At 46.3% G+C, this 12,105-nt stretch overlaps 1 protein-coding gene across 1 annotated transcript; it reads right to left on the reverse strand.

Annotated features, from left to right (window-relative positions):
• Positions 1–6,394: 6,394 nt before the first annotated feature.
• LOC134354291 (1-phosphatidylinositol 4,5-bisphosphate phosphodiesterase delta-1-like) lies at positions 6,395–9,887 on the reverse strand. Its single transcript, XM_063063217.1, has 3 exons — positions 9,805–9,887; positions 8,798–8,962; positions 6,395–7,534 (listed from the first exon to the last, which is right to left on the reverse strand). The coding sequence occupies exons 2-3, from the start codon at positions 8,931–8,933 to the stop codon at positions 7,095–7,097; spliced, it is 576 nt and encodes a 191-aa protein (XP_062919287.1). The 5' UTR covers positions 8,934–8,962; positions 9,805–9,887; the 3' UTR covers positions 6,395–7,094.
• Between the last annotated feature and the right edge of the window lie 2,218 nt (positions 9,888–12,105).

Genomic DNA, 12,105 nt, shown 5'->3' on the forward strand with positions numbered 1-12,105 from the left:
AGCTGCCAGACGAGGTGGTAAATGTGGGTTCTTTTTTAACATTTAAGAATAAATTGGACAGATACATGGATGGGAGGTGTATGGAGGAATATGGTCCGTGTGCAGGTCAGTGGGACTAGGCAGAAAATGGTTCGGCACAGCCAAGAAGGGCCAAAAGGCCTGTTTCTGTGCTGTAGTTTCTATTGTTCTATGGATCCCGCAGCCGAGCTCCAAGAACCCGAGCCTCGACAATTCCTTAGCCAAGCTCTAAGAACCCGTGCCTCTAGGATCCCGCAGCTGAGATCCGAGAAGCCTAGCCTCGAGGATCCCGCAGCCGAGCTGCAAGAACCCTAGCCTCGAGGATCCCGCAGCCGAGCTGCAAGAACCTGAGCCTCGAGTGTCCCGTAGCCGAGCTCCAAGAACCCGAGCCTCAACGATTCCTTAGCCAAGTTCCAAGATCCCGAGCCTTGAGAATCCCGCAGCCGAGCTCCGAGAACCTGAGCCCCGAGGATCCCGCAGCCGAGCTCCAAGAACCCGAGCCTCGACGATTCCTTAGCCGAGCTCCAAGATCCCCAACCTCGAGGATCCCGCAGCTGAGATCCGAGAACCCGAGTGTCGACGATCCCGCAGCCGAGCTCCAAGAATCCTAGCCTCGAGGGTCCCGCAACCGAGCTCCAAGAACCCAAGGTGATCATTTTCTGGATTAAGAGCGACTGCATCACCCGCTTAGGCTTTCTGGAAACCCATTACATGTGTACCACTTTGAGGAATAAAGAGACACTTTGCCTCTCTGTTACCTTGGTAGTATAAATGACACTGGTCTAGGATCTTTATCCTGATTGGTTGTCTTCTACAGTTTATAACTAATTGGTTGAATATGAGAGGTTAGAGCTGTTGTCTTTGGCTGCTATTTCACGGTTTGTTTGGAGATGAAAGAGACACCGTTAATTAAAACTATCCTGTGTTAAAGACTGCCTATGCCTGTTTAGGCTTGAAATGCTGTAGAGACACTAGTAACAAGCAAAGTGTTTTTATCGTACATCGAATGAAAGTTAATTACATTTGTACTGAAGCCAGGTGTGGTGCAAAGCTGAGAAAGGTGAATGTTTTTAAACAAAAAAAGACATTAAAATTCAAGTTTGAAGATCACTTAACAGGGGGTGATGAAGACTGCAATGCTTTAAATAAAAGTTTGAAGTAAAGCAGGTAGCAGAGGTCAGCTAAAGCCAAGGTAAATTTGTAGCATGAGGTAGCTAAGAACTCTGGCTTGTGGTCCTGGGGAAGATTGAGCGCACATACACACCAACTGAATTGGTGGAGATATTTGTGGTTGCTGATGAAGGTGTGCATTCTCCCACCTTGCTTCCCCCTCCTACTCCTGCACTCGGCTCCTGTCCACTGTTTCTGTAATAAGACATGAACTTTTGTAAGATCAAAAGGCGGGGCCTGTGAGTGGTAGAACAATGCAATTGGATGACTCTTTCGAAGGAGAAGGGATTAGAGAAAGAGCAGGTGAGAAAATAAAGATATAAAGACCTACATTTAAGTTATCACAATTTTCAAAACCCAAAGACAATGTAATGGGTAATTTGCTGAAATGTATTTGCTCTTTTATTATTGTACACACCAAAGACAATTTTTGTATAACCTTCAAAAAGCCAGAAAATACATTTACATGTGGGCTTGCAAAGTCTACAGAAAGCCACACTCCCATCTCCAATTCCACTTGAATCCTAGTCCGGCATCTGAGAAATAGGGTGGTTGAGAGTTTGGCTTGGCATGATATGTGGTCATTGGAATGGGATTCAACTTACTTGAAATGTCCTGAAGGTTGAAAGCTCTACCAGTGTTCACATCGTCTATTCAACAATGACCATCCACCTGAAGTAAGGAGGTGCCTTAGTCTACCATGAAACAAGATTTTTGGTAAATGAGGGAAAAGAACTGGAATTTGGAATAATTCATAAACAATTGCAATGGCTTCAGTAATTGCAATTAAAATGCCGAAACACAATTCCTTTTCCTCCCACTTCTGCTGTATCTCTCTAATTATTGTCCGGGAAGTGTGCCTCATACACACACCATGTACCCTATGTCCATATCATGTGTGAATACTAGTAGCATATCACAACAAAGTCCTTGCTGAGATAGAATGTGTCATTTGCGATGAGAGATTAATCTGCATTGAACCTCTTTCACAGAAACAAACAGCCCTTTATAGAAAATGGCTGGATTTTGAAGCAGCCTATCAGGGTAGCAAAGGACGCTACACTATAGCCCTTGAATATCAAAGAAGCTGAGCGTGAATTGTGTATACGGGGAGAAATGGAGCCTCTTTATCTGTATCATTTGAAGTGTTCTCAGCTGCTCTCAGGCAGAGGATGACTAAGCATGAGCTGTACTTACACATCTTAGTAACATTTTTACTTAAGCATCTTATTATCTGTGGAAAATTAAACAGTGTTTTTCAGCCCTTTTTTACTGTACGTTTATTACTGTGGTAAAGCTCTGTGATGCCACAGTTTCACAGTCTATGTAGGCTTGGTTGATACCAGTCTTCATTAGATTGGATCTGATGTACACCTGTTGAAAAGTTTGTGTTCACATTAAGAGGTGCTGACATCTGGCTTGTGAGTGCCAGACCTGCAACAAAGAGCAGGGACAAGCCACCAAAGACAAAAAGATGGATGGGGCATTCCCTCTGCATAATGAAAAAGAATTTGTTGAATTAATGCTAGTGCAAGTCAGTTTTGTTTCCCCCTAACGGGATATTATTGTTGCCATGATCACTCAGACTGCCTTACACTTATTCTGAGGTGCACAGGGCTTCAAAGGGTGAACATACTGTGTCTCCAGTGCATTGAATCCTGGCCATGAAGGTGACTTCCATATGGATTTGTCTGGTAGGTAGATAGACCTGAGGATGTTTTTGGTCCAGTGGCATTATGAAAGGTGACAGAGAGAAAGCAGTGGTGCCGATGGATATCGGGTTAACGAACCTGGGCTGCAATTATTAAAGAAGCTCTGAATGTCATTCAAAGGTAAGGGATACACAGGAATGTTTCTGGTATAATTTCATTGTATGGGAGGGGAGTGCAGTTCTCAAAGAAAATGGAACATATAAATGAATAGCTAGCAACTTTCTGGAAAAACTAATTTAAGTTAATTTCATAAAATTAAAATTAAATACCAGAAGAGTGGGGGAGATTCAAACAAGAGGACCTGAATAAAAAGGCAAAAGTTTAGGGGTAACATGAGGGGGAACTTCCTTACTCACAGAGGGGTAGCTGTGTGGAAGGAGCTTCCACCAGAAGTGGTTGAGGCAGGTTCAATGTTGTCATTTAAAGTTAAACTGAACAGCTATAAGGACAGGAAAGGAATGGAGGGTTATGGACTGAGTGCAGGTCGGTGGGACTAGGTGAGAGTAAGAGTTCGGCATGGACTAGAAGGGCCGAGATGGCCTGTTTCCGTGCTGTAATTGTTATATGGTTATATGGTTAAACACTTGGCAAGATATGCAAGATCTGTAGAGAAGAGGTTATCAGCTGGAAGTTGTTGCCAGCAAGGTGCTGCTTACAAATGCAACTAACTTATGGAAAAATGGATAGTTTTGATGTGCAAATATTGATGTTGATTTGCTGGTAAGTCAGACCTGGATGCAGAATGGTGAGGTCTTCTACAGTGCAGGGCCTAACTTGGTTAGATGTTAACACTTGTAGGCTGGCCAGAGCACACCTTGTTCATTTAGTCACAGAGCTGCACACCACCGATATAGAACCTTAGCTCCAACTTGTCCATCCCAACCTTGTCTACACTACCCCCATTTGCTTGCATGAAGCCCATATTCCTCTGCTCCTTCACTATCCAAGAACTTGTCCAAATACCATTTAATAAAACCAACCCCCCTTTTTCTGAAAGTCTTGCCCTCAGAACTCATTTAATTTTTTTCCCTCTCACCATATATGATCCAGCTTTAGATTAACATATGCTAGGGAAAAGTCTCTGACCATCTAACATATTTTTGCCCCTCCTAATCTTACAAACCCCTAGAAGTTTACCACTCAGCCTCCTATGTCCCATGAGATCAAACGCACCTGATCCAATCTCTTCTTGTAACAAAGGCCCTTCATTCCGGGTAACGTGTATAAGATGATGAGAGCCATTGATCGTGTGGATAGTCAGAGGCGTTTTCCCAGGGCTGAATTGGCTAACATTAGAGGGCACAGTTTTATGGTGCTTGGAAGTAGGTACAGAGGAGATGTCATGGGTAAGTTTTTTACACAGAGAATGGTGATTGCGTGGAATGGGCTGCCAGTGATGGTGGTGGACGCGGATACGATAAGGTCTTTTAAGAGACTTTTGGATAGGTACATGGAGCTTAGGAAAATAAAGGGCTATAGGTAACCCTAGGTAATTTCTAAAGTAAGTACATGTTTGGCACAGCGTTGTGGGCCGAAGGGCCTGTATTGTTCCGTAGATTTCCTCTATTTCTAAGTCTCTAAATCCCTGGTGAATCTCTTCTGCATTTTTTTCTAATGCCAGTACAATCTTCCTACAGAGTGTCAAGCAGAACAATACAGAATAATGTGACCGAACCAATGTTTTTACAGCTGTAATATGATGTCCTATCTCTTACTGTCAATGCCCCCAGTCTACGGAGGCAAGCATGCCAAATCATAAACACAAAAGGTTCTGCAGATGCCGGAAAGCAGGCGCAACATGCAAAATTCAGGAAGAAATCATAAATACAAAATACTCTGCAGATGCTGGGGTCAAAGCGACACTCACAATACGCTGGACGAACTCAGCAGGTCGGGCAGCATCCGTGGAAACGATCAGTCAACGTTTCGGGACTGAAGAGGGAAGGGGCAGAGGCCCTATAAAGAAGGTGGGAGGAGGGTGGGAAGGAGAAGGGTGATGGGTTCCAGGTGAAAAACCAGTAAAGGGAAAGATGAAGGGGCGGGGGAGGGGAAGTGGGGAGGGGATAGGCAGGAAAGGTGAAGAAGGAATAGGGACAAGCACAATGTGTAGTAGAAGGAGGCGGAACCATGAGGGAGGTGATAGGCAGCAAGGGGAGGGGGCAGAGTGAAACTGGGATGGGGAAGGGAGGGGGAGGGAATTACCAGAATTTGGAGAATTCAAGGTTCATGCTCAGGGGCTGGAGACTACGCAGATGGTATATGAGGTGTTGCTCCTCCAACCTGAGTTTAGCCTCATCATGGCAGTAGAGGTGGCCATGTATGGACATATCTGAATGGGAATGTGAAGCAGAGTTGAAGTGGGTGGCAACCGGGAGATCCTGTTTGTTCTGGAGAACGGAGTAGAGGTGCTCGATAAAGCAGTCCCCCAATCTGCGTCGGGTCTGACCGATGTAGAGGAGGCCGCACCGGATGCAATTGATGACCCCAACAGACTCACAAGTGAAGTGTTGCCTCACCTGGAAAGACTGTTTGGGACCCTCAATGGTGGTGACGGAGGAAGTGTAAGGACAGGTGTAGCACTTACACTTGCAGGGATAAGGGTCGGGTGGGAGATCCGTGGGGAGGGACCTGTGGACCAGGGAGTGGTGGAGGGAATGATCCCTGCAGAAAGCAGAGAGGGTGGGAAGGGAAAGATATGCTTAATGCTGGGGTCCTGTTGAAGGTGGTGGAATTTGCAGAGGATAGTTTGCTGGATCCAGAGGCCGGTGGGGTGGTAGTTGGTAGTTCCTGTCCCTGCTGTGGTGACGGGAAGATGGGGTGAGGGCCAAAGTGTTGGAAATGGATGAGATGTGGATGAGGGTATCATTGATGACAGAAGAAGGGAAACCATTATCCTTAAAGAAAGAGGACATTTGAGATGTCCTGGAACAGAAAGCTTCATCCTGGGAGCTGATGCGGTGGAGATGGAGGAATTGGGAATAGGGAATGGCATTTTTATATGTGGTCGGGTGGGAAGAGGTATAGTCGAGGTAGTTAGGAGAGTCAGTGGTCTTATAGAAGATGTCAGTGGACAGTCTGTCTCCAGAGATGGAGACGGAGAGATTGAGAAAGGGGAGCGAAGTGTCCGAGATGGACCAAGTGAATTTGAGGGCTGGGTGGAAGTTTAAAGTAAAGTTGATGAAATTGACGAGCTCAGCATGGGTGCAGGAAGCAGCACCAATGTAGCGAGGGAAAAGTTGGGGGGCAGTACCACTGTAGGTTTGGAGCATAGACTGTTCCACATAACCAACAAAGAGGCAGGCATAGCTGGGGCCCGTGCCAGTGCCCATAGCTACACCCTTGGTATGAAGAAAGTGGGAGGAGCCAAAAGAGAATTTATTAAATGTGAGTATCAGTTCCTCCAACTGGAGGAAGGTATTGGTGGTGGGGAACTGGTGAGGTCTATTGTCCAGAAAGTAGCAGATGGCTGAGGCCTTCTTGATGGGGAACAGAAGTGAATAAGGATTGGACATGCATAGTGAAAATGAGGTGGTCAGAACTGGGGAACTGGAAGTCATTGAAGAGGTGGAGGGCATGGGATGTAACCCGGATGTAGGTGGGGAGGGACTGAACTATGGGTGACAAAATGGAGTCCAGGCAGATACAAGTTTGGTGGGGCAGGAGCAGGCAGAAACTATGGGTCAACCGGGACAGTCAGGCTTGTGGATCTTGGGGAGGAGGAAAAATGAAGCAGTGCGGGGTGTGGGAATTATGATTTTGTGGCTGAGGGTGGAAGGTCTCCGGAGTTGATAAGGGTGGTGATGGTACGGGAGACAATGGTTTGATTTTCTTCTTCACTTTTCCTGCCTATCCCCTACCCCACCCCTTGGAACAAAATTCTGCTGGAAAATATCATGGCTTGAGTACCTTCTTTGATGGTAGGACGACATAGCGGATTCATTACTCATTTAAAATGCAGTGCCTGACGTATTATCAAACAGGGTTTCATTCTCCATCAGCATTGGTTGTAAAAACAAAATATTAAGTGTATTGTCATTGCTGATTGGAAGAATATTATATCAATAAAGTATCTCATTCAGAGCTTTAAAGTAACTATTTTTCATAAATACCTGTAACATTAAGTTTAGCCTATAATACCTGTAACACGTTAAAACCTAAAGATTGACTACATATTAAAATAATACTGAAAAAGCATTAGTAACTAATGGAATCCATGGAGTCTGAGGGCCTGAGGGAAATGCAAGTCACATAGGGGAAACAAACAGCAAAAACTTCTAACATGTGGAGGTGCCTTTGACCTTCTGCATGGGGTAGGGGTGGACTTGGGGGCTGCTGTTGGAGACCATGAGGGAAGTGGCACACTCTCTCCCTGGCGCTCTGCCGTGACCCACTCCTAGATGGATTCTGGACCATCTGCTCTCTCTTGTTCATGCTGCAGCCTCTCTGCTTTAGTTTGGAGAGCCCACGGATCCAATGCCAGGCCTGGTTGGTGTTGGAGGCCACCAGATCCAAGTTCTTCCTGGTGCCCTTAAATACAATGGTAAAACAGCGGTCGGTGGGTATCTTCGTGGCGTACCGCTTCATTCCCTCCGGCTGGTGACCTGGTTTCAACTCCTTGATGTCGTTGATCGAGACTGCAAAGGGTCGGGTTGGGGGAGAGAGTAAAACAGGAGCAGAGATCAGAATAAGAGATTCAGTCACAGATTTACAAGCACAAGAGATTCTGCAGAAGCTGGGAATTCAGAGTAACACACACACAAAGTTATTTATTCACAGCACTTCATCTATTTAGAGATACTCTGTGGGACTGGCCCTCAGCCCCAAAAAGCCACATCTCCCAACACCCCACCTATTTAACAGCAGCCTAATCACAGGAAAATTTACAATGACCAATCAGCCTTCTTTGAACTGCAGGGGGAAACCCACATGGTCACAGGGAGAATATACACGGCACTGGTATTGAACTTTGAATTATTACCTGCCGACTCCCTGCCCCCCCCCATCCCTGACCGAGCAGGAACAACATCACACTTACCACCCTGCTACTGTGGTGCCCTAAAATGCTGGAGGACCTCTGCAAGTCGGGCAGCATCTATGGAGAGGAATAAAGAGTCAACACTTCGGGCCAACATCCTCCATCAGGGTGAGTCTTGCAGACGGGTCTCAGCCTGTGTGTGTGTGTGTGTGTGTGTGTGTAAACAGTTATGGATGCTGCCTGACCTCCTGAGTTAATTCTGCATTTTGTGTGTGGTGTTCTACCATCTGCAGAATCTCCTGTGCAAAGGCATCATTGTTTTACTAAACTGTAGAAATTAGGGTTGTGAGCTGTGGGGCTCCAGGTTGCTGCAGCTCCTGCTTGGTGGATACGACTCATGTCATGTTTATGGGAAACCTGGATGAACAGAGAAATGGAAATGGACCAGGAGGTTAGAGACAAGGGAGCTTAGGAGGAGCATATTGCAACACATGGGTCATATTGTCTGAAAGTTCTTCCCCCTGTGGAATGCTGAAGGAAATGGATAGTTGTTATCCTGAGCAAAACACACGAGTGCGCACACACACATAGAGACGTATGCACACACAGAGAATGCTGGCGGAACACAGCAGGGCAGGTGAATTGTCCTGTGATTTGTCTGGCGTTAAACAGGTGGACGGCTGGGTGGTGTGGCCTATTGGGCCAGAAGGACCTGTCTGCACTCAATCTCGAAATAAAATAGAATGAATAAAAGATAGAATCCAGGTCACTGGTGCAATGAAGCAGTAACTCTACTTGGCCTCAGCGTCATGGCATACCAGGAATCAAGGAGTGCACCTGTTGGTGCCCAAGACAATTTTTTAAAAACTTTAAAAAAATGTTTGCTGTCACACCAACCCTCCAGGACTTTAGTAACACTCACACATTTGGCTCCTGGCTGTCTTCAGGACCTTTTTCAATCTGTACCACACCGTCCAACAATCTTCATTCAACTTGTAAAAGCGGGAATTCATCCATGAGCTGGATTTGATCTTCTTCATGTAATAACCCTTGAGCATGACTTGAATATCGTCGTCCTTATTGAGGCCTTGGAAGGAACACACAGAGGACGCATCAGGTGGAGTGCTGCCAGAAGGGTGGGGTGAGTGGGTAGTGAAGGGGAAGTGGAAGGGAGGGAAGGAGTGATGGAACAGACAAGTGGAGCGTGAGGATCTGGTGAGGCAGGGATAAGTAGTCAGGAGTTAGGAAGGTAGGGGAGAGCAGTGGAGAACAGAGAAAGGGTGTTAATGGGTAGCAGAGGGGAAGGTATTGCAATGAGTGAGATGGAACACTAGAGCACAACACACAGTGTTGTGTCCAACTTGTAACCTGATCTAAGATCAATGTAACCCGGTGACCGTCGGATCAGTTGCCTGTGCCTTTAAGGGAGACGATGATGTCATTACGCATGCGCGGGACGGTGGTGAGACCATTTTGCTTTCTGCTGAAGAGGCGGTTGGGCGTTGGAAAGTGGGTTCTTCCCAGAGTGTGCTGGACATGGTGAGGAAAGATTTTCTCGAGTAAATGATTCAACGCTGGATCGCGTTGCTTGGGCAAAGTTCCTCACCATCCAAGTAGGATTGCACTACCGTATTTGTTCTGGTATTTTTATACTGCATACGGAATTCTGTCCATACATAAGGGTGTGGATCGAAAGTTAAACTGAGATTTAACGGCAAGAACTGGTTGTAACTTCGTTTGTTTTGTTTCGCGACCCTCTTCTGGCACTTAAACATCGAAAACCGATAAAGAAATTAGAACCCGAAAAAGTCTTTGTTGTCCTGAGCGTGTAGTTTTCCCCAGGCTACAAAATCTGGTACCAGGAGTGGGGCTAATTCCAAGCCAGTTTAGAGGGTCTCTGATTGTTGTATGCAGGTTAATATACAGTACCTAATACGGTAGTGATGAAGACAGGACCGGGTTCCCGTCGGGCAGGAGGAGAGAGCGCGGTTGAGCCTCGTGGAGAGCGCGCTGGAGCCTCGCGAACGGGCCGGAACGTCAGCGATTGACGTCAGGACGCAGAGCGGTGACGTGGACCCCGGGAACGTCGGGCCGTGAGGGCATCGCGTTTGTAGCTAAGGACGGCAGCAACAGCTTTTGCAGGCTTGTGTGAACTTTAAAGATTTGAGGTTTTACTATGTCACGCTCAGAGGACCCACCAGTTGAACTTGATTTGAACGAACAAATTAGAGAATTGCGTAGTAGGTATGATGAAGCAATGGCAACCATTGATAAATTAAGTAGAAGGTCCTGTGTATATGTCCGAAGGGAAAGATGCATTGTTCCATTTACGGGGGATGTTGAGAAAGATGGGAGGTCTGTTGATGACTTTATTGAAGAAGTACAACATGCTCTTAATAGTAGAAATCAGCCTGACCAGGATCAGTCTGACTTCGTTATGTCCCTGCTCAGGGGTGCAGCCTTAGAGGAAGCACGAATGCGCAGTGATGCTGGGGAAGATCGCGTTGATGACTTGTTCACCTATCTCAGGGAAGCTTTTAGAGATAAGTGTAGTGCAGCCCAGCTGTAGCATAACTTCTACAGTCGTAAACAGCATGAGGGTGAAGATTTAAGAGAGTTTTTACATGCCCTAGCCCAAGCTCTTAACTTGATACTGAAGCACTCCCCTGATGCCGTGATCAATGAGAGGGTGGTGCTAAGAGATCAATTTATAGAGGGGATCAGGGATCCTTCCCTCAGAAGGGAGCTCTGCATATTTGTGCGGGGCCACCCTGAGTCCTCAATGATAGAAGTGAGAGAGGAGGCTCTGTGGCTCTCAGAAGAGCCCTTGGGAAATACAAGTTCTGGAAAGTCAAAGTGTAGCAGTGGCCAGGCACAGTGCTCGAGTCTTAAAGCTCGGGAATCTGAGTCTGTCACACTAGATGACATCCTTAAAGTGGTCGCAGAGCAAATTTGAGCCTGGGAAGCTGGTACTGGTGAGGTAAGTGGTCCGACACAAGGGAGCACTCCAACCCTCCCAGGTTACTCTGTGGGGAGTTGCGTACTTCTCAGCAGCAAGACCCTGTGTTAGGTGTCCTAAGAGACTTATGGGATCAGAAAAGGAAGCTGAGTGACCAGGAGCGTAAAACTCTGCCTAAACCCATTTTGTCTCTGTTAAGGGACTGGGACAGTATCAGGGAGCGTAAACGGTTACTGTATAGGGTAGTTGAGGATGAGAAGCTTGGGGCGTGTTACCAGCTTCTGGTACCTAACAGCTTGAGGAGCAAAGTGTTAGAGTATGTACATGACTCTATGGGCCATCAAGGCAAAGAGCGTACAAGCGTATTCTGCAGTTGTTGAGAAGCCGATGTTTTTGGGTGGGCATACATGAGGATGTGGCATGGTAGGTCAAGAATTGTCCACGTGGTATACTAACTAAGATGCCGCCGCCTAGGATCCACCCCCCCTCCCCCCCCATGAAGTCATTTCTGGCTTTTAGGCCCCTGAAGTTGTAGCGGTAGATTTCACTGTGTTGGAGCCGGCAACTGACAGGCGTGAGAATGTCTTAATGGTCACGGACGTTTTCACTAAATTCACCCAAGCATTTCCGACTCGGGATCAAAAGGCGTATACCACAGCAAGGGTGCTCTTGAGGGAATGGTTCATAAAGTACGGTGTCCCTGAGAGATTGCATTCTTGACCCTTCCAACAGGCTCGAGGATAGCTTCTACCCCGTCCGTCATTGTATTTAGGACAGACGCAATTGGAACAATTAAACTCTTAGATAGGCACATGGATGAGTGAGAGATTGAGGGCCATGTAGGAGGGAAGGGTTACATAGATCTTAGATTAGGATCAAATATCAGCAGAACATTGTGGGCTGAATGGTCTGTATTGTGCTGTAATGTTCTATGTTCTATTGAATGGTTCTTTACTGTGAGAAGATGGACTGTTGACCTCACAATGTCAATACTTACAATCTTGTTTACCAGCACTGCACTTTCTCTGTAGCTGTTACACTTTATTGTGCATGCTGTTATTGTTTTACCTGATTCTACCTCAATACACTGATGTTTTGATCGGTATGAACAGTTTGCAAGTCAGGCTTTTCACTGTATCTCAGTGCGAGACAATAATAAACCAACAGCAAATAGTGAAAGTAAAGAGTGAAGCCTCTGGTGTCTGATGTTTGTGGGACTCGGAGAGGAATTGTCTATTTTCATTTCAACATGGTAATTCTGTGGCCATACT

The sequence above is a fragment of the Mobula hypostoma genome, chromosome 11 (assembly GCF_963921235.1).
Source record: "Mobula hypostoma chromosome 11, sMobHyp1.1, whole genome shotgun sequence".
NCBI lineage: Eukaryota > Metazoa > Chordata > Chondrichthyes > Myliobatiformes > Myliobatidae > Mobula > Mobula hypostoma.